Raw genomic sequence first — 21,772 nt, 5'->3', positions numbered from 1 at the left:
GAATACTTGGAGAGATTACTCCAGTTTTCTGAGATGAATTCTCTTATAATCTTTAATAGAAATTCTTCCAGAATCCAGAGGATGGGTTCTCTCTGAATCCTGTCATGGATTGCCGCAGGATCCTGAGATAAATTTTTCTTCGGGATCCTCTCAGAATGCTTAAACGGACATCCCCAGAACACCCTGGCGGATGCTCCCAGAATCCTGAGAGGGATTCTCCTGTAGTATTGAAAGACATCCCGTTAGAATCCTGGAATCCCAATAACCCTGAGAGGAATCCTCCACATTATTAAGAGAAATTCATCTAGAATCCTGAGAGGAATTCTCAAAAAAAAAATCTTGAATCCAGAGATGGACTGACCATGAATCCATAGAAGAATGCGCTAGAACCCTGAAAGGGACTCTCTAGACCAGAAGGAGGATTCCTTTAGAACCCTGAGAAAGATTGCCCAAGAAACCTGATATAGAGGTATGCCTTGATTTAGTGGACCCTAGATTATATAGACCCTCGATTTTATGTACTTGGATTTTATGTACATTTTACCTCGATCTTATATACATTTTTTAATGGTTAAATTCTACAATGCATTCTAATCTAATCTAATCTAATCTCACACTAACGCAGCCATTACTTGAATGCATCCTGGAAAATGAAGACTTATTAAGTCTATCATTTTTCTTGTCTAACGGCCAGGCCAACTGCGCAGCATGTACCGCAGAGAAGATTTCAAGGGATAGAACGATTTCAACATAGTCAATATTTGAAAACATTCTACACCTTGAAATCGAGGGGAAAGATGGAAGCGTGGACCTCCCGTACCAAACGCTTCCAGATAACGATACATATAGATATTTAAACATGTTCGCATATATCAATATGATGATGTGTACGGTGATGCTAAAAAGAATGATTAGTGCGCTAGCTGTGGTAGGATTCACTGAAAAGAGAATAGAGGATTAATAAATAAATACTGGATAAGGCATAAGTGATACGCTCGTTTCAGTTACTATTTTTTTAAAATGGTATTATTATACAGTAACTTTACCTGAATCCTCCTGAAGCAAAAGGTTTATTAGCAGTTAAAAACAAAACATATAATAAAACATAAACATAACAAAAAAAATACATCAAATTTTAATCTGCAATGCTACCACTTTAGGCAGGAAAATAGCAAGGTTAAAATTTGATGCAAAGTGGTAGATCTTACACCGTAACGCACCGTTCTAAGGTGATCTACCCACGTTACGGGACCCTGAAAGATTCCACTGTATTCCGAGAAAAACTTGTGTAAAGTTCAGGCAAAAACTCCCGAATAATTAGAGCAATACCAAGAGAAACCTTCAAAAAGGTTCTCAGGGCAGGATTATTTTGGTAGGATTCTGGGAAGATCGATGCAAGTTATTCTAGAAAATCACTGAGAGATATCTCAGGACGATCGCAGTAAGAACCCTTGGAAACAACTACAAAGAAAAACTTGGAAAAACACAAAAAAACGATAACTCCCGAAAGGAGCTCTGAATGAATCCCGGAATAATTTTTGGGAGTAAGTTCAGGATAAGTTCTGCAAAATGCTGAAATCTCAGGGAGATATCCCGGGAAGAACTCTTGAGAAAATTCCGGGATGAACTTCAAAAAGTATTGCGGAAAATAATTCAAGAGAAACTCCGGGAGAGACTCTAGGAGACCGTACCTCTGGAGCTGACCTACTGATACCTGATACCTATCAATGAAAACCTACAAGATCTCTGTGAGAAACATCAAGCGAAATCGATTGGGACTCAGGAATCCTGGACAGTTCTCACGGAGCAATTCCGGAAAGAATTGCTGGAATCATGGGGAAATATCGGTAGGAATGTAGAAGAACCTCCGAGATAAATTCAATGTGGAATACGGGGTGGAATACTAAGATAAACGTCGTTACATCCTTGTCTCGATCCTTGTGGACAAATTTCTGAGCAAATTCAACTCCAACAACGTTCACCTAAAATTTGCAACCGGAATCGTGAGTTTGGCAGAAATATTTAGCTGCTTGATTTAGAATTCATTTAGTACGAAAAGATTTTATTTCTGGAATTAACCTTGGATTTAACTGTATTATTTAATAGTTGAAGTACAAACAGACATACCACTCAAATCGCAATCGTCGCACGATTTAACGGTTATTTTGAAAATACAGTGTGGTTCGCACTGTGCTCGCATGTGTCATGGTGGCGCTGCTGTTTCTACATAGCGTCTTACTTTTGGAGAGAAATGAACGCGACGCCGGTCAATGTTTACAGAAAATGACTCAATCACTCAATCATGAACTTTTATTCATCTTTCATGAATGGGTAACGCCACGGGAGAGTCGTCACCTGCTAAATTATTACATTTTGATGGCAGGCCATTTTTGATGAAGAACGTGGAATTCGAACATGGCCGCATTATGCTTTTTACAACTTTGCTCAGCCAAATAACCTTAAGATTTCCATAAGGCCCAACTTATGAAGCGGCCTTTAAATAATTCATAATGATTCGGATGAATTTCATAAGGTCACTCTATGACGTAAAATCGTCTCACAGCTTGGCTTTTATTCATGTTTAGCAACAAGGAATTCTCAAGCGCTGTGGATAAAACACGGGCTCGGTGATCCCGACGTTCATGGATCGAATCCAGTCTGCATCATTTTATGATTTTTTTTGTTCTTTTCATGTCTATCTTATGAAATTTGTCATAGCAAGCACGATCAATTTTCATAAGGTATTCTTATGTCATCCATAAGAATTAGTTATAGCAAATTTTCATAAGGTATTTCGATGATTTTCGCTAGTTTTTTTCGCTGAGTGTTCGATTCATCTGGACAAACTGACACATTCCGAAGCTCTGATCATGGACGGCACATTTTCATCGGCGCCAAACGGCTTTAATCAAATATTCACCATCCATGGATCTATCAAAAATGGCAATGAGCCATTTTACGAGACGTTTCAGAACAGCTGCTCGCAGCAGCGGCGTCAACTGACAGAATTCCACGCACGTCTGTTTTGCTGGAATATCGTGTAATTTTTGAAAAGGTATTTGTTCGATAAATTGGAGATATGAGAAATTTGAGCCAAAATAGGCTCGAAAGCTGTCGTAAAAGCAATCCAAACTCAATAATTATTCAGGTATTTTTTTCGTTGCGATTCACTCGTTAACTTGCGAAAAAATATTAAATAAAAATTTATTTTTGTAATTGCGTTGCGAATTCCCCTACTTTTCACTCGCGGTAACAATGATAAAACGGCCTACTTTTCTTCACAGAAGCAAAGGTGCCGAAAAGTACTACTTTTCAGCACTCTAAAGTGTGCCGAAAAGTAGTACTTTTCGGCACTTTTGCCAGCACACACTTTTTGTTAAGTACCACTACTTTCGTAGATACAGTGGCTGCTTCTACATGCACTGAGCAGTTCGAATCCGAATCAGGACAATTCAGATTCTGATTTGAACTGCCAATCAGGCGTAGAAGCAGAAGCTGAACCAACTATTGCTTTTGCCTATGATGCTGCATGACGACGACGGCAGCTTGAAAACTTGCGACAGTTGGCCTACCATAGCCTACCTGATCGAAGAAAATACTATGCACTACGTCCTGTCGCGCATGAAGGCTCGCACGTGGTTGCTGCTGATACACGTTTGTGTGGCTAGAGAGATTATACTGTACGGGTATTTTTGCAATTACAAAAAAACTTTGTATGCAACGCGTTGCAAAACTCGATTTTTTCAGCACTCGTCGTATTTATCCAACGAGGCTTGCCGACTGCAACTGCAACTTGTTGCATAAATAACTATATTATTGTTTTAGCCAGTTTCAAAAACTACGCTTGACTTGCGCGCAGTCATTAACAATCATCAACCGGATGATGATTAAAAACGTAAACATCAGAGCGCGTACTTCTGTCGTTATTATTCTTCTCTTATTATTATTATTATCGTTATTATTCTTCTCTTATTATTAAGAGAAATTCATCTAGAATCCTGAGAGGAATTCTCAAAAAAAAAATCTTGAATCCAGAGATGGACTGACCATGAATCCATAGAAGAATGCGCTAGAACCCTGAAAGGGACTCTCTAGACCAGAAGGAGGATTCCTTTAGAACCCTGAGAAAGATTGCCCAAGAAACCTGATATAGAGGTATGCCTTGATTTAGTGGACCCTAGATTATATAGACCCTCGATTTTATGTACTTGGATTTTATGTACATTTTACCTCGATCTTATATACATTTTTTAATGGTTAAATTCTACAATGCATTCTGAAAAAAAAAGTAAATTAATATTTTTAAATCGAAAGAAAAATCGAATGTACAAAATCGATTCAGTCGATTTCGTGGGGCTTCAACATCGATTCAAAAAATCGATTAATCGGAACAAAAACGTCGATTAAAAATTGCATTTTTTTTCGTATTAACGATTTGTTTAACACTAGGCTAGTTCATCTCGGAAATCTGGAACAGGCTCACCAATTAACATCTATCCTAGTGGCCGCCGGAAAACAAAATAGAGAAGAACAAGCACTTAAAGGTATCTGCTATTGGCTGGCATAGTATACCTCATACACTCCCGATCAAAAGTTTGGGGTCACCCCCTCAAAAAAAAACATGACATTTAGGCCCATATCTCCACCAATTTGCGTCCGATTTCAAAACCCTGGGTCTTATTCAAAAGATAATAAGCCGAAGTAACTTTGAACATGATTTAGGTTTTACGAAAATATTTGTATGTAAACTTAACCCAAAGTTGCAAAATTTTCGAAAAAAAAATAATAATATAAACATAAGGCAGTGCCGCTGGAAATTGGGTCGACCAAATTTTAAGATGAGAGCGTTAGTATAACCTGTTTTTTATTAGCTTTCAACTGCTTTTTACCGAACTTGGCTAAAAAAATCTAAGAAAATAGTTATTAAGTAAATTAACTCTTGATGTCATCGACCAAAAGTTAGGGGTCACCCCTCAATATGATGTATCAGCCAAAAGTTTGGGGTCACTATCGCAAAACATGGAGAAGTGATTTGTTGATAACTTTGTTTCCCACTTTGCTTCGTAAAACCTAAATCATGTTTAAAGTTACTTTGACTTATTATCTTTTGAATAAGACCCAGGGTTTTAAAATCGGACGCAAATTGGTGGAGATATGGGCCTGAAAAAATGACATGTTTTTGAGGGGGTGACCCAAAACTTTTGATCGGGAGTGTATCTGGCCTAATCCAGCAAAATGGAAGGTTTTTTTTAAGATTTCATCGAAACATTGAATGAAACCCGGGCGTATCTCAGATCATCGTAAACAAAAGATAAAAATTTTATATGGAGCGTTAACATTACGCACAATTCTCTGAAACATCCTGTTGAACATTTGGTGAGTTTTTGCTAATTTTTGTGAATAAAAAGAAAACCGGGTTAAGTACGGTTCCTTTGAATTCCACTAAGAATTTGCATCCTTTGATAGATACGTATTTCGACCTCAACTGTAAGGTCGTCTTCAGTGTCTTGTACTTGACTCGACGTTTTTTGTGGTAATTTGATAATTCATGCTCTTCTCAATACAGAAAGCGTTTGATGTTTAGAGCTAGGTGGTCCCTCAAGATTTCATATAAAGACTGTTACGGCACAGACAAACAGACGTAACACCTTGAATGATTTTCATGGAAAATCATCGCCCAGTTTACACTACCATCACCTGGTGGAAAAGTTGCACGAATCACTGTGTTGTGCAATATCGTCAACAGAAGGCGCTAGTGTGAAACGTCAAACGCATAGAAAAACGATACGCGCGCCTCTGGTTGTGAAAGCCACAACTATGAAAATTTAAAATGATCGTTAAAAGTGTGGTCGATGGAAATTTCGCAAATGTTAAGTCGTTACGTCCGTAACGGTTTCCTCCTGGAATAGAGAAATTCGGTTCATGAATTTACCGGATTTTCTGTTTCCATCCACTACTGCTGCGAAAATGAGTATCTAGTGCAAGATCACACCAAGACTACTTCTTTAACCTTTTAAATTTCGCCATTACACAGAACAAGAGGGGCCCATTCAGCTTGCCAACGAGCGGTCCCAACTATCTGGCTTCAACCAACCGCGCTTTTTCCCATAACGAGAGCGATACCGGTCACGATAGCGCAATACCCCGCAAACTAGCCGAAAACATCAACCGTTGCCGATTCCGCGAAGAAAAAGCACAGTTTAGTCCACCGTTGTTGGTTGTTGGTTGCCGGCACAATGTAGCGGACTGACCACCGATCGCGAGATCATCATACAATATAATCACCTCCATCAGTGCCCAACCGTTTCGGATTCAGATGTAGCCGCGTAGCAAGGAAACGATCGTTTCAGAGGGAGTCCGGTAACCTTGAAGCGAGCCAAGCCGAGTTCGACCGAGAGGAAGACCCGGCATTTCGCTTTTATTTATTACCATACCCAATCCATCCGTCTAGGTCCGACCGTCCATATAGATAGCGAAGAAGATAGCAGCTCAGTGTGGATCTGCGGCGCAACGTGGATCCAAGCTGAGGGCTTCACCAAATAAGGGAATGACTGAGGCTGCCGCCGCGACGGTTTCGGAGATCGGTGACAACAACGGTAGACAACCGGACTACTACATTGGACGGAGTGGAATTCCGCGACTTGTGGGAGGATCGCGACTGGGGGGTGCCGTTGAACAGCAGCGAACAGCAAGAAGAAGACGAGGAACGATGAGCAATCAGTGTGGAGGACCTAGTGGTGGGAACTCGGTCGTAGGTACTACTGACCTAGTGAAACTGAACAAGTGCCTGTACAATCTAACGGTGCGCAATCGAAACGGAAGCAACAGAACCGAAAGTGATAGCCCAAGCCCAAATCATAAATCAAAATCGCCCACTACGGGCAGTGATAGTGATAACAACGGTAATAATAATAGCATTTGGCGGGGTCCGATGTGTTCCGCGACTTCAACGGTGATAACAACGGGATTGTGCAATAGCCGACGGAATTCCGTTACGTCATCCCGCGGTTCGTCGTCGTCGTCGTCGTCGTCAATTCCTAGGAGCTCCTCAGCTCATTGGACTCATCTTGGTGGCAGAAATGCAGTTAGTAGGCATAACGGAGTTAGCAGAGAAGGAAGGTCACCGCCACCACACTCGACGACGATGCTGTTGAGCGATAGACAACGCAGGAATGCGACGGCGACCGGTGGTGATTCCAATCGGCGAATCGATCGCGGAGAATGCGAGAGCAGTAGCCTGATGAGACAGTGCAGGTGAGTGGATGATTGATGAAATTATCTGTCCGAGTGACGTGTTATTTAGCGAGTTAGCACTGGGGGGAATTTTTAATAGGATCAAGTGACATATGATGTTGAGTCAGTTCTGTGAAGTGAGTTCATCTCATTGCTGTTGCTTTTTCAAGTTGTCACAAGATTTGCAATTCAAAATGTTAACGAAAATACACAAGATTTATAGTCTAGTCTATACGTACACATCCGTTCATTGAAATAATCCTGAAAAACGATAGAATCGACTACACAAGTAACCATACTGCTGAAGCTGTATGTATTGCATGCCTAAAGCACATATATTGACATGCATTGGCCTCCCAAGTAATCATTAATAAGCATGCCAGCTTAACAAGTGCTCTACGAAAGCACCGAAAGTTGAATAAGAGTATGTGTTGAAAAATGAGTCGAATAAATATTTCAAACAGTTTAATATCACTTTTGTTCATCATATTTATGTAAATTGAACAACTGATCGAACAGAAGTTTAAGAAAAGTTGTATAGGAATTTCCATCTATAGCCTAATAATGTACGAAGATAAGCTTCCGACGTTTTTAGTTGCCATTATTCCACATCATTCACAGTGGAACAAGTAGCCTAAACATAGGTTAACAAGACTAGCTTAATCGTTATGTTCACCTGCTGATTAGCAGTGCTCTTAGTTGCAATTGTTCGCCATGTTTACATTTGTAAACACAGTTGCAAATTATTCTACATCTAACAGGAGCCTTGCAGCAGCTCTAAATAATTGTATCACACTTCAAAAAACATCACGACTTACTTTTAACACTACACTGATCAACGGCAGCAAAACCACCGAACTTGAAAACGGCAACTGGCTCCTCTAACAAGCAGCGTTTAGAAGTTTTCCCCCTGGTTCCTTCATAATGACACGTGGATCGAGCCTTATTTATGTCTTGGCCGGGTTCAGGATCCACTTTTTGTCAGGAGATTAACAGCAGGATGACACATTTTTCTTGCGTACACGAAATGAATGTTCCGAAAGCTAAACACACCTTACTTTTTTGGGTATGAGAAATGAAACATATGTTTGAAGGAACACCAAATTTTCAAAACAACATCGCACCGTAGCAAACTGATTTCACAGCTACTATTAAGCTCCAGTAGCGATGCTGCTACTGCTGAACAAAGCTTACAGAAAAGTTTATTTACATGAATAAACGTTGCGGATATGGTTATTCAACCAGTAATCAACTTCAAAGTTCATGTCGACAACTAGTATTTAGAATAACAAAACTAAAGCGATGTTTAAGCTACGTGTGGACGGCAACGTATTCGATTCAATGTTGAAATACTGCTTTAAATCTTCCGATTCATGCAATCCTGATTGGAGAAGAGCAGATGCAGACGACAGTCAAGCAGTAGGTCCCGAGTTCGAGTCTTGTCAATGATGTGAGTTCTATTATAAAACTGTGATTAATGTAGGTAATATGGCCATAAAAAGTTGTTCCAAATTATTCATATGAGAAATATGTGAAATGAAACATCTTTTTGCTTATTTATTTATAGAGCGATAATGAAGAAAAGTTTAAGAAACTTTTTCACAGCATTTGTTCAATCAAATATAAAAATTGAAATTGTTGCCAAGTTTTGATTGTATTGTAGTGGAATAATTGTCGTAGAAAGCTTGTTATAATGAACGCAGCTGCATATTCGCTTTAATTGTTTTTAAAACCTTTATTAAACGATTATACAACAAGACATCACAACTTGGTTTAATAAACGTTGAAGAAAGGTTGCTGATATATTTGTAAATAGCAAACGGGTTGAACCTGAACGTTGAACAACAGCCGTATAACGAAGCAACGATCATTGAAAAAACATAACATTTACAATGCTTATAGAACGGTTGATGTTGAAATGATTCTCCGTTTCTGGGCTAACGCTAGGTAGATTGCCTTTACCCCCAGCTAAAAAAATATACTCAAGAGTAGGTAAATTCAACCTAAGACCCCCTTCATTCAACTCAATTTTGAGTAAACCAACATTTACCCTAAATTGGCTTATTGGGGTCAAGAACCCCCTTTGGGTAGATGCATCTCTGTTTATTTTTGACAACATCGGTGAGCCAGAGAGGAAAAACAACCTAATTTTGGGTAACGAGCTCATTCGATATATTCAATTTTGAGTAAAATCGACCCAAATATTAGGTAGTTTGGATTTTCCGTGTAGAGATAAGTCACATTTCAACACACGAACACTAGCGTGATTTTTTCCATAAAAAATGCACGCCAATTGAAAATCTATTCAGATTGCATATGCAAATATTACCCAATTGATTTGGGTAAAACGACTAAATAAAGATAAAGCCAACAACTGGGGTGAGAGTGCACATACACTGTGGTGCATAATTGATCGGACAAACACCGATTTTCATACAAAATGGCCAAGTTTGAAATGCTGTACCTATGGTTTGCTTCAATAAATTGAGCTCAATTTTTGTTGCGGAACTACAATTACGTTGAATTTTACGTGTACGAAGAACAAAATGTTTTCGTTCACAGATCTGGGCGTGGCAAGGCGTTGAAAAATGTGCAAAAAGTGATGGTTACTTGGGTACTTCTACCGTTTTTCTTGTCATTACTACTGCTCGCAATGCATTGGAAATGTATTACAACTTATAAGCATTGAAGCGGTCAGGCCTACTGTGCAGCGTCATTGAATACAATTGAACTAAACAATGGAACGGCGACATCTCGTCAGTCGCTCCATATAGTATGTACTATTGATGTGAAGCATAAACGTTGGGAGTGACGTTGCTGAGAAAGTGAATGTCACTCCATTGGAGATCCTATTCCTGGGAAAGTAAGCAGTAAGAATTCTGCCGGTAACTTTTCGTGAAAAATACCATAACATCAAAGATAAATTAAATTGATAAAAAAAACCCGACTGATGATTTTACTGATCATAAACTTTACTAACAGCAAAAAGGTTGTATGTTTTCACTGCAAAGATCAATTGCTCTTATTGCTTTTGAAAAGTTTTGTGGATCTTTGACCGATTGATTGGAAAAATAAATTTCAGTGGCAATTGGCTTCATACACCGTATCGACAACAAATCAAAATACCGGCTCTCTGGACTTCGAAATATTGATTAGGTGTGTAAATACATAACTAACATATCATTTAGTGCCTAATGATTTTAGTTGAATTCAGTTCAGTATTTATATAACGTCGGCAAGTCAGATCAGAACATTAGATGTTCAATCAATAGAAAATGATGAAGCCCAGTGAATCAAAATTCAACCATCGTGCAACAATAATGATAATGTCGCAACCTGTATTTGTTGCGACAATCCACCCAATGCGGCATAACTTTGTCTCAACTTGAAAATAATGGGATAAACATCGTACATCACGAGTTTAGTGATTTTAAGGCCTTGCATTGCGATTCTCGAACGATAACTTTGAGTCGGTAAACCCTGCAACTCTGCTGAAGATCTATCATCAAACAATTTCGACTTTGGGTTAGTAATAATTGATTATTTACGAGTTGAAAAGTACACAACAAATTCAGCTTCCGTTTTGTCTGCAACAAAATTTTTCGAGATTATGTCATCTGTTACCAGTAGAGATAAAGAGTAATCATCGCGCCTTCTTTGTTGCTTGTTTTGTGCCTCTTTTGTCTGACAATTCTCTTCACTGATAAAGCCTAAAAGTAGTTCTAGACTAACATTTAAAAAGGGCGGAACAGCCATTGCAAATTCTCACTTGTTCCGTCTCTCCTGGACGTATTTCAATATTTTTAAGCAAACTTTTTCCGTTAACAGATAGAGGGGAGTCAGATCTATCTGTTACCGGTAAAAGATTTCATGAATAATGGGGGTAAGCCTAGGAGGGACGGGAGAAGCAGAAATTCAAAATGGATGTTACGCCCTTTTCAAATGTTGGTCTAGAGTTATCTTATTAGGTTTGAATTGATGGACCCCTTGCTAACTTAGCAAGACACTAAGAGTAAGATTTCTCATAAAAAAGTCAAAGTTTCTGCAGCATTATAATTATTTAGAGACCATTAATTGCATCGATGCAAAGTCGTAGAATATTCTACGATATATAAACATTGTTGTTGCCATTTGTTATTTTTACTAATACTATTTCCAGATTTTTTATTTGGTAAAAATACTATTTCCAGAGGTCAATAAGTCACACGGTCTATATCGAAGCGATTAGTAAATTTCCGCTGTCTCTCGACATCAAATCGCCAATGAAAGCTAACCAACCGAATCATCGCTCAACATTAGATACCGTTTCGTTTTCACCATTCTTCGCTGAGTACCATGCTTGCTTACCAGTCCAGTCGGGCAGCTCTGAACATCGTTGCATTCAACAAGTGTGTCCATCACTGCTGGCTGCCTTTTCAACCCTATACTACCTACCAAAACAATCCAACACCTGACAATTAGCTAATCGTTTGTTAATCAGGGCTGAAATTGGTTATGATCGATCAATCAACCGGTCGATTGGTTATTCAGTTAATCGAACACTTAGCTGCGAAATGCCTACAGACAAGTGGAAAAAAATATAGTCATGATTTTCGTAGTAAGTTTGCTCTTGCTCTTGTCTGTGATCACTTGTTTGTTATTCAATATCAAATTTAGAGCCACTTATCAGCGCTGGAGTTGCTCTAAATGGGAACTGATTTATGACAGTGGACTAAACATCTAATTTAGACTTGTGTATAGTCTTATCAGAACGCAAATATTTGGCCGTGTCACAGCCAAAGTTGCAAGTCTTATCTAAAAAATCAGACGAAAGCATTAGACTGATTCCGAAACGGAAACTTTGACAACCACAATGAATCTAATATTTCAATTTTTTATATGGTGCTTATGGTTCAATTAATAGGGAATCGCGCCACTTGGGCGGTGGCTTCTATTTTCGTCTGTTTTCCACTATAACTCAGTCAAATTTGAAATAATTGACACAATTTATGGAATGCAGTGAGATAGGTATAGTATCTACCCGTGTACAACATTTCAAGTCAATTGGTTCAAAATTGACTGAGTTATAGTGGAAAACAGACGAATATAGAAGCCACCGCCCAAGTAGCGCGATACCCTAGCTAGTTTTCCATGGAGCTGCGTTTTAGGATACGGATTTTCTTTTCAACATATAATTTAGAATTAATGTGTCCCGAATCCGAAAATACGATGGAAAGTAAATCACTCCTTACGTCTCATTCTTCATAACCATTGCTCTAATTACGCTGAAATGTTCACTGGAAGCATCTAATGATGTAAATACTTTGTGTAAATATCTTAGTATTCCTTCGGACTTTGTAGAATCTGAACCAGTCTAGAAGACATTCCCCAATTGGTGCTAGAAGGGAATCAAATTAGGTAATGCTGTTGCTTTGTTATCAGGCGATATCGTACTTCCAATCATACCTACAGGCTGCAGATACTGCAGATGGCACCAAAGTAGGCAGGAAAATGCCAATGGCAGATATCCATCCGTTGCCACGACAACAGCGATCGATCGATCGAAATCGGATGCAAATCAATCTTAATTTGGGAAACCACTCGGGTGGAAATGGCCATAATTGAGCGCACAGCGTTCGCGAGTCTTGATGGATCTCGTCGAGTCATTTCGTATGCGGGATCTTCTCCGTCGTTCGACGGGTTAAATGGAGCAGCACGATAAAAACAAGACTCACGCAACTCGTAAAGATGATACGGACACGGTACGGTTACGGGTAAAGTCTCCCTGACATTGCATTGCTGTGTGCGAATATGGTGTGCGATGAGATGAATAAAGCGAGTAAAGCGATTTGGCGTGCTTCGTCACAACGCTAAAGCATGTATGTATACATGTATAATAACAGTGTTCAGTATGGTTCTACACATTCTGGAATGAACCAATTAATAACATATTTAGTTTATAAAAGTACTTAAGAGATACGAATCATTTATGAATCAATTTGATGGGAATTTCAACAAAACCTCATATGCAATTCAGAAATTGTAGAAATTTTATCCCAAACATTTGTATGAAATACATTAGAAACTACACAAGTAACACAAAAACACTATTATTCGCTTTGTGTGCTAATATATCCCTTTCGTGACGGACCATAAAAGCATGATTATCTCAAATTTTCTCTTATAAACTTAACGTCCTCTAGAATAAAACTTTCTTTACTTCGGCTACTTTATCCACCTGTACACTTTTTGGGGTTAAATTAGGACCAGCACAATTGTGCTGGTCCGTCCTCAAGCCGGTCGATGTTCTCTAAGTAATTGCTGAAAATTGCCTACTTTTAGGCGTTTTTGGTACAGAAGATTTATTGTAATTATTAAATCACTGCAAAGTGTTAGTTTGTAGAAATTTAGACGTATAATTTTAAAACTAGGAACACGAGATCAGATTGACAGGGTATTCAAATCATAGAAGTGAATAAGAAGAAAATAGTAAGAATAGCAAATCCCTGTTCCAATCTTATTCATGATTTCGATATTATGGAGTAATATTACTGACCCAAGTATTTAAAGTTCTTTAAAAAACTCGTACAAGCTGATATCGTGTTCCTTGAGTTGAAATTATACGTCTAAGTTTTTACAAACTAACACTTTGTAGTGATTTAATAATTAAAATCAATCTTCTATACTATAAAACGCCTAAGAATAGGCAATTACCGATGGAACAAGGACCGCCTTGGGGACGAAACAGCACAATTGTGCTGGTCCCACTTTGACCACCCAGAAATCTTGTGCTTTTCAACAAAGCACCACTTTTTCTTCGCCGTTTTGCAGAACTACTCTTTTTCTATCGATTATTATCTCTGCATACCTGGATTAAACAAATATTTATAAAAATACGACAGATAAAAAATTTTCAACTTCTAGGGTGATTGTTTACTTTTTGTTTAACTTATCGTGGCGTTTTTTATAAACAATTCCAATCAAAGCTGAGGTTCAGAAATACAAGTTAGAGTAATAACTCGATCATAAAAATTATTTACATCACATATTTTGAGGAAAATACAATTGAACAAAAATGTGTAAAACCAATGCCGAAAAACAGCACGATTGTGCTGGTTCGTCACGAAAGGGATATTGCAATTGTACAGCTGACATACTCTGTGTAAGAGTCATAGCCCTCTAAGCCCAAAAGTAGAAATAATGTGCTAATTTTATTATGTACTTTGATCCGTCATTTATATTTTCTGCATTCCAACAAGAAATAATTCCAAATTAAGATTTTTCAAAAGGTTTTTTCTGATCGAAAATGAATTCCGGAGTTCCGAATGAAATTCCGTCACATACGTTCATGCTCTCTCTTTACGTAAATACGTGATCGTAGCAGGCTGTGCGCGCGAGCGGCTATTGGCGTAGCTAGAGGGGGGCCTTGAAGGCCAGCCCCCTCCCCCAGACATTTTTCATAACTTTATATACAGAAATTATACAAAAAAAATATGAAAATCACTGTCCTAATGACAAATACAGATTTATAATGGACATTTATTTGGCATAATATGTGTTTAAATTGATAGCTATTGAAGACTATTCTCAACTTGTCACACTCTACAAGATCATTGTCCAAAAGACGACTTGACGAAGTTTACCAACGGATGTTTTGTGTGGACAATTTATATTTTAGTGATAGGAGGCACGAAAAAACTATGTCGCCCCGACGATAATGATGGATTTTATATTTGTTAATGTAGTATTAGTAACTGAACTTGTTTTGAGAAGTCTACAAAAGTTTGAGTCTCTTGGTAAATTTGTACTGTTGTCGGATTCTGTAGATTAGCAGTGAGTTGTCTAATTGAATGTTGGGAATTTCTTGAGAATGAGAATATTGCCGACTGTTTTGACATCGCGCAAACGTTATCAATCCCACAATATTTTTGATTTTCTGATCTTTCATTATCACTAGTAACGCATGCAAACATTTGTAGTTGAAAGCATCAGTATTTTGAAAATTATGTTTTTGCTGTATAGTATGACAAATTATAATGTTGTTTATATCTGTAATAAGAATCAGACCGTATTTAGTTTGCAAATCTGATTTCATTGATCATAATTAATAATTGTCTTGAAGATATATCGTCTAGCTCAAACCTTTGTAGTGGTATATGGCGGGACCATCATTATCAAATGGTCTATGTTATTATATACTCTTTTAGTTTTGGCGGCTACCAATGCTTTTTACAACTTCTCTTTAAAATCTCCGAGAAATGAAATCCAAATGGTAATTTTCAAAGGAATTCTTTGATGGGTATCCCGAAGAACCTCTGAATTTTCTAGCAGCATTACTGCAACATATTGTTAAGTGCTTCTTCTGGAATTCAAGTATCATTGAGGAAAAAAAATCTGGTAGAATTTGTAATGGAATACCAGCAGAAGTTTTTGAACTCCTAGGGGCACATATACAGTGTCGGACAAAACAATAGGACCAGCGGTCCTATTTCATACAAAATGACCAACTTTGATGATATGTTGCTCGGTTTCTAGTAAACCGATTTGGCTGAAATTTTGACAGCTGACATGGAATGACGAGAATTCTGATTAGTGTTAAACTGATTGAATTCTGTTCACTACATCAAAAGTTACAGATATGCGGTGCGACAAAATTCCAACACCAGATTTTTATAATGGTTTTTTGTGGTCAATTCAATAAAAATGTCCGTAAGTTCAAATGGCATCCTTATAATTTTAGTACTTGCTTATCAATTATCAAGTACCAGATACAGATATATATCCTTTGGTAAGGGCAATCTGAAAGTGGTCCTATTATTTTGTCGTTTCGTATATCTGTAACTTTTGATGTAGTGAACAGAACTCAATCAATTAAATACAAATCAAAATTCACGAAACTCCATGGCGACTGTCAACAATTCAGCCAAATCGGTTCACCAGAAACCGACCATCACATCGTCAAACTTGGTCATTTTGTATGAAAAATGGCTGGTGGTCTTATTGTTTTGTCCGACACTGTAGCTAAAGCATAAACGCGACTGTATCCATTAAAACCATGCTGAAGGTGATTGTTGGTCGGTCACTATAAATTTCCTTGACTTTCTTGGGCATCGAGAATTTGCGCGCCTATTAACCCTGAAAGCCCCAGGACAAACTTTTTTAGTTTTAATCGAATGATACTCAGGATCTGTAAAATATAAAAAATAAGTGGTTTTCACTATGATGGATGGGAAGAGTTGTACCTCATGCAAGGGTAGTTGTCAAACCGGAAGTCCATGCTTGAACCTGATTTTGTTCCCTGGTGCTATGTTTGGCGATATATTCTACAACTGCCTATTGGCTACTCTTTCAATAAATAGCTGTTTAATCTCGGTAGATCAATCAAAGTGGATTCTAAATCTAATAATGGAAGTCCAACCGAAGATTTTTTTGAAAATGTCTACATAATGCCTTTTACGATAAGTTGGAGCATAGGCGCCAACTTGTGACGTAGTTGGGGGGGCGAAGCTCTCCAAAATTGGACAATATTCAACTTTTTTCAGCTCAATTGACTAGTTCTCACGTGAATATGCCTAAACAAGATGAATTGCGTCGATATTTTTCGAATTTCATTGATTTTGAGAGGCTTCGCCCCCCCAACTACGTCACAAGTTGGCGCGTATGAGTTGGAGTTTTTTTTAGTAATTAATCACCCAAATTGGGTGCTATGGTCTATGCTTATTATTATTATTATTATTACTTTATTATATAGATTTTCAGCCCTAGGCTGGTTCATCTCTTTTGTCTATGCTTATTAGCAATCTTGGAATAGCCTAGATCTCTATTCCTCTAAGAATAAAACTTCAGTTGTGTTATGCCGAGTACATCCTTGCCGGAGATTCTCTCCTATACTCCTATACTGCATATACTCATCTCAGAACATAATCTTACAGAAATCTCAGTTGAAGGATATTCGGAAAAAAATTTGAAGGTATTCTTGTAAAAGCTCTGAATCTATCACTCGCGGTGTCAATGTAAGAATTTTGGAAGTGAATCACTGGAGAAATTCTCAAAGAATTTCTTGGAGGCATTTCCAGAGAACTCCCAAATGATGAAATTCTCGGAAAATCCTGGAATTCCCCTGAAGGAATTTCTAGACAAATACCAGGAATGTACTCAAAAAGAAATGTGTGGAGGAATTTAAGGACGTATTTATAGAGGAATTTTGGTGCATTTTCGAGAGTAAGTACGCGAGTAAACCGTGGGAATTCCGAAAGAGCCTTCTCTGTGTGAATTCTTGAAGAACTTCCTGGAGAAATGTTTCAAAGCTCTTTTAGCATATAAAAGTATTTATATGTTTGAAGTAAGTCACAGTGACAGTAAAAGAATAACAGGATATATTCCTGAAATAATTGTAGGCCGAATTCTGAACTCTTTTGAAGGAGCTGCAGTATTCTTGAAGTAATCCATGGATGGATTCCTGAATAAATCTGTTGATGAAAGACTTCTCGGAGGTAATTGTGAAAGAATTCTTGGATGACTTCTTGAGGAATTTCCTGATTCCTGTATCCCTCTAAAATAATCTTGAAGAATTCCAATACAAATCGCTGGAAGAATTCCTCTAGAAATCATTCAAGTAATTCAAAAAATCTTCATGTAATTCTGGAAAAAATCTTGGGTGAATCCCTGGAAAAGATAATGAACGGTTTCCAAAAAAAATCTGTCCGAGCGCGAGCCCCTGAACAAATTTTTTATACGATCCGGAGAGAAATTTCTGAAGGAATCGCTACAGCAATTCCTGGAGAAATCCCTGAAAGAACTTTTTGCGCAATCCCTGGAGAAATCCCCAGAGGACTTGCTGCAAATATACCTGGAGTAAACCCTGTAGGAATCCCTGGAAGAATTTCAGAAAGAATACCTGAAGGGAACCCTGAATGAATTGCTGGAGGAATTTAGAGTAATTATGGGATAAATTTCTAAAAAAATCGCTTGAGTTATCCCGGGAGGAATTCCTAGATAAGTAAATTTATGGAGTAATCCTTGAAGGAATTTGTGGACAAATATTCATAGAGAAGAATGGAAGAATTTCTGAAGAAATATCTGAAGCAATTCTTAGAGGAATCTCTGGAGGAACTTCTGGAGAACTTTCTGGTGGAATCCCTGGAGAAATTCCTGGCGGAATCCATGGAGAAATTTCTGGATGAATTCCGAATGGAATCTGTAGAGGAATTTTGGAAGGGACCTCTGGAAGAATTCGTAGGCCTGAGAAGACGTAGAGGTCTCTATGTCTTTCTTAGGTGTGCAACTGATCTTCCGTTCCCTCCCTCAGCTGTCACAAGAACGTGGCCAGAACAGCTTTCCACCGTTGGAGAATTGCGTTAACCTTAATTAGCCCCAAATCTCTGTGTTTTGGTAACGGACGGGTAGGAGGCAATTCTCGTAACAGCGGTCTGGGCCTGTACCACCTACGAAATTGTTTGACTTGCTTAACCCTCTAATACCCAATCCCGCCTTTAGACGGGGTATAGTTTGAGCATTTTTGTAATTTTTGTTTCGTGGAAACAATATATTTTTGGCTGATATTTAGGACTGTTCTGTATATCTCAAAATGGTTTTTGGTGTATCTTAAGGTGAATATATAACGAAGCCACACTTCGAATTTTTCAAAAGCACAAATCTGAAGAACCGTGGGTTGGTTTGCGCTGAAAATTTGATCAATTGGTCACCACCAGCAGGTCACCAATCGATCAACTTTTCAGCGCAATCCGTCTTTTGATTCCTCAGATTTGTGCTCTTGAAAATTCGAGGTGTGGCTTCGTTATATATTCACCTTAAAGCGTATTTACATTTTTTTTAAATCATTGAAAAATTGATGTTTTAGTCACCTTCTAGAAGTCATTGTTTATTTTGTATTGAATCGCTACAATTAACATATTTTAATTTTTTCCCAAATCATTCTATCCTTGTTTAATAGTTTAAGGGAATCGAATACACTCTAAAATTATTTTCCTTAAAATTACACGGAAAATTTCTGTGAAAAAAATTTAAACTAATAATATTTCAACAATAATCATAAAATCTCAAAATGTTTTCATCTCAAAAAATTCGTTCCCCAAATTGGCTTCCAGGGAAAATATAAAAGTGTGGGGATGTTCAAAAATAAAAAAAGAAAAATCGAAAACTCAAATTCACGAAATCGAGAATTAAAGAGAATCATCTTCCAAAACACGTTTAAATTGATTTTAGATTACAAAAAATGATATTTAGATCAAAATAAAAAATTTGGGTATTAGAGAGTTAACCCTCTTTTGGCATTAGCATCATTTTTGACTCAAACCGTACACTACGTCAGCAAGCTGTTGTCAACGTGATGCAAAAGGAAGGTTAAGGAGTTACATAACTTGTGGGGATAAACATGTTTTTATTGCATAATCTTAAGGTATACTAGCTAGACAATCACCTACCAAATTTCATAAACATTGGAGCACTAGAACCAAAGTTACAGTCCATTGTAGCGCGCACTCTTTATAAAGACAAGGTAAAGCGCAAAACTTTAAACGCGATTATCTCACAATAATAATTTTAAAAAGTTACGTTTTTTTCTTTTTTCTTTAGGGATTGTCTGCCGTAGGCAGGTTCATCCCGAAAGGTGCCGTTACGGTGATCACGATATCTTAAAAACTAGTTAATCAATTTGCAAACTTTTTTTTTACTTGTTCGTACATATTTCAAATCTCGAGGTACTTTTTTTTTGGTTTTTATTTACGTGTATTTTAACATAACGCTAATTCTACACTTATATCTCGAGGTACTGATAAAGTTTGTCGGGGACCGCGCATAACTCGCGAACGGAAAGTCTGATTTGGGTCGTCTTTGTTTTGTTCGATTTCGATCACCCAAGAAAGGTTTACGAGGCACACAACATGGAGAAAGTTGATTGAAAATCGATTTTTATGCCTTTTGTGAACAAGAACTTGAGCTTGGAACGTCAAAAAACGCAGTAGGCAAGTCAAAGCTTGCCGGGGGCTAGTTAGAACTTTTATATGCATCATAATAAATTTGATAATTTACTCAAAATGCAAAGATTCGGAGTACCAATCCGTTTGGTCAACTATGATTTTCAAATAACTCAACGTATTACATTTGATAAATTATTCCAGATAAAAGTTATTATGAAAAGAGCAAGTTAAGTATTAAAAGCACTAAATACCCTGCATAGAAAGTCGATGGAAGACAGCTAGGGTATCGCGCCACTTGGGCGGTGGCTTCTATATTCGTCTGTTTTCCACTATAACTCAGTCAATTTTGAACCAATTGATTTGAAATGTTGTACACGGGTAGATATTATACCTATCTCACCGCATTCCAAACATTGTGTCAATTGGTTCAAATTTGACTGAGTTCTAGCGGAAAACAGACGAAATTAGAAGCCACCGCCCAAGTGGCGCGATTCCCTATACAATGAGATTGGTACTACAGCAATGGCATTATTATTCAATCGACAGAACGATTCAATAGCAAATATCAATTGATCTTGGCAGCGAAAACACATATTCAAGATCAGGTCTATGATCGTGCTCCCTATTCCGCCATCATAAACTTTTCTCCTCTACAATCTATACTTTGCTGTGTGTATAAATTGATCCAATCGCCCACCTTTCTGACGCCAATTTGTTCTTATAGCACTTCAACTGATGGGGGAGAGAGGAGCAAAATGATCAATAACGACTAACTTGCCACTCAAATCTTAAAAACGGCTTCAGCCTTGCAATTAAGCATGTGCTTTTCAAAAATTTGTTATATGAAAAATCACTGAAAATCGGAAAATATCATACCAGTGTATTATTAGTTAAGACTAGTAAACAAGACATTACATTGTATCCCTGTCTCGATAATCCCCTAATAATCAAACACAAACACGGACCGTAATGTAGACGGTTCAACAATACCGCATACTGTTCGAATTGTATCCCGAATTGGTGGTTAAGCAAGTTTTATGGTTATCGTTGATGCGGGCGTGCTTAAAGAATAAATTGAAACAAGTCTACTAGAACTTTTGGAAATTTGTTTTGTGGCAACTGATAATTTTTTGGAAAACCATGATTTACTTCTTTAAGGAAGTAAATCTGGAAATAGTTGTGGAAATAAGAATTTGCAAACAATTTAGAAATAGTGGACAAGATTTCTGTCCAATTTAACCCAACTCCCCCTTTTATTAAACCTCCGAACACAAAATAGAGCAATAAATTGTCATCAATTACCAATAACATATCGTTCTCGTTCTTCTCTTTTCCCTCCACAGATTTACAGTGGCGGTACGAAGGCCACCTCCTCCCACTTCAGCAGCCGCCTCGACCGACAATCGCCTCAGCTATCAGCGAAAGTACGATCGCTCCATCTTCGGCTACAACCGGTTGGACCAAATCGTGTTGCCACCGTTGCAAATCTGAACTCCATTATTCACACTCATCACTCATCATCCCCGCACAATAAAATATTGAAAAATAAAGACTTAATCATATATCTCGACGATCTAAGTAGAATAGCCCTATTTAAGGAAAAATCAAAGCATGCGTGTTTC

At 37.8% G+C, this 21,772-nt stretch overlaps 2 protein-coding genes across 2 annotated transcripts in view; one reads left to right on the top strand and one right to left on the bottom strand.

Annotated features, from left to right (window-relative positions):
• Positions 1–21,772, bottom strand: part of LOC109429955 (protein pelota) — a 78,718-nt gene that overhangs the window by 42,031 nt on the left and 14,915 nt on the right. The window lies entirely within an intron of this gene.
• LOC109398552 (uncharacterized) lies at positions 6,104–21,770 on the top strand. Its single transcript, XM_062849179.1, has 2 exons — positions 6,104–7,254; positions 21,494–21,770. Exons 1-2 carry the CDS (start codon positions 6,548–6,550, stop codon positions 21,639–21,641), a joined length of 855 nt encoding a protein of 284 aa, XP_062705163.1. The 5' UTR covers positions 6,104–6,547; the 3' UTR covers positions 21,642–21,770.

Source organism: Aedes albopictus, chromosome 2, assembly GCF_035046485.1.
Source record: "Aedes albopictus strain Foshan chromosome 2, AalbF5, whole genome shotgun sequence".
NCBI lineage: Eukaryota > Metazoa > Arthropoda > Insecta > Diptera > Culicidae > Aedes > Aedes albopictus.
This window is presented reverse-complemented; position numbering and strand designations above follow the sequence as displayed.

Coding starts and splice junctions, on each gene's coding strand:
- LOC109398552 (XM_062849179.1), top strand. CDS start 6,548: ATGACTGAGGCTGCCGCCGCGACGGTTTCGGAGATCGGTGACAACAAC. Junction 7,255..21,493: donor AGCCTGATGAGACAGTGCAG/GTGAGTGGATGA, acceptor TTCCCTCCACAG/ATTTACAGTGGCGGTACGAA.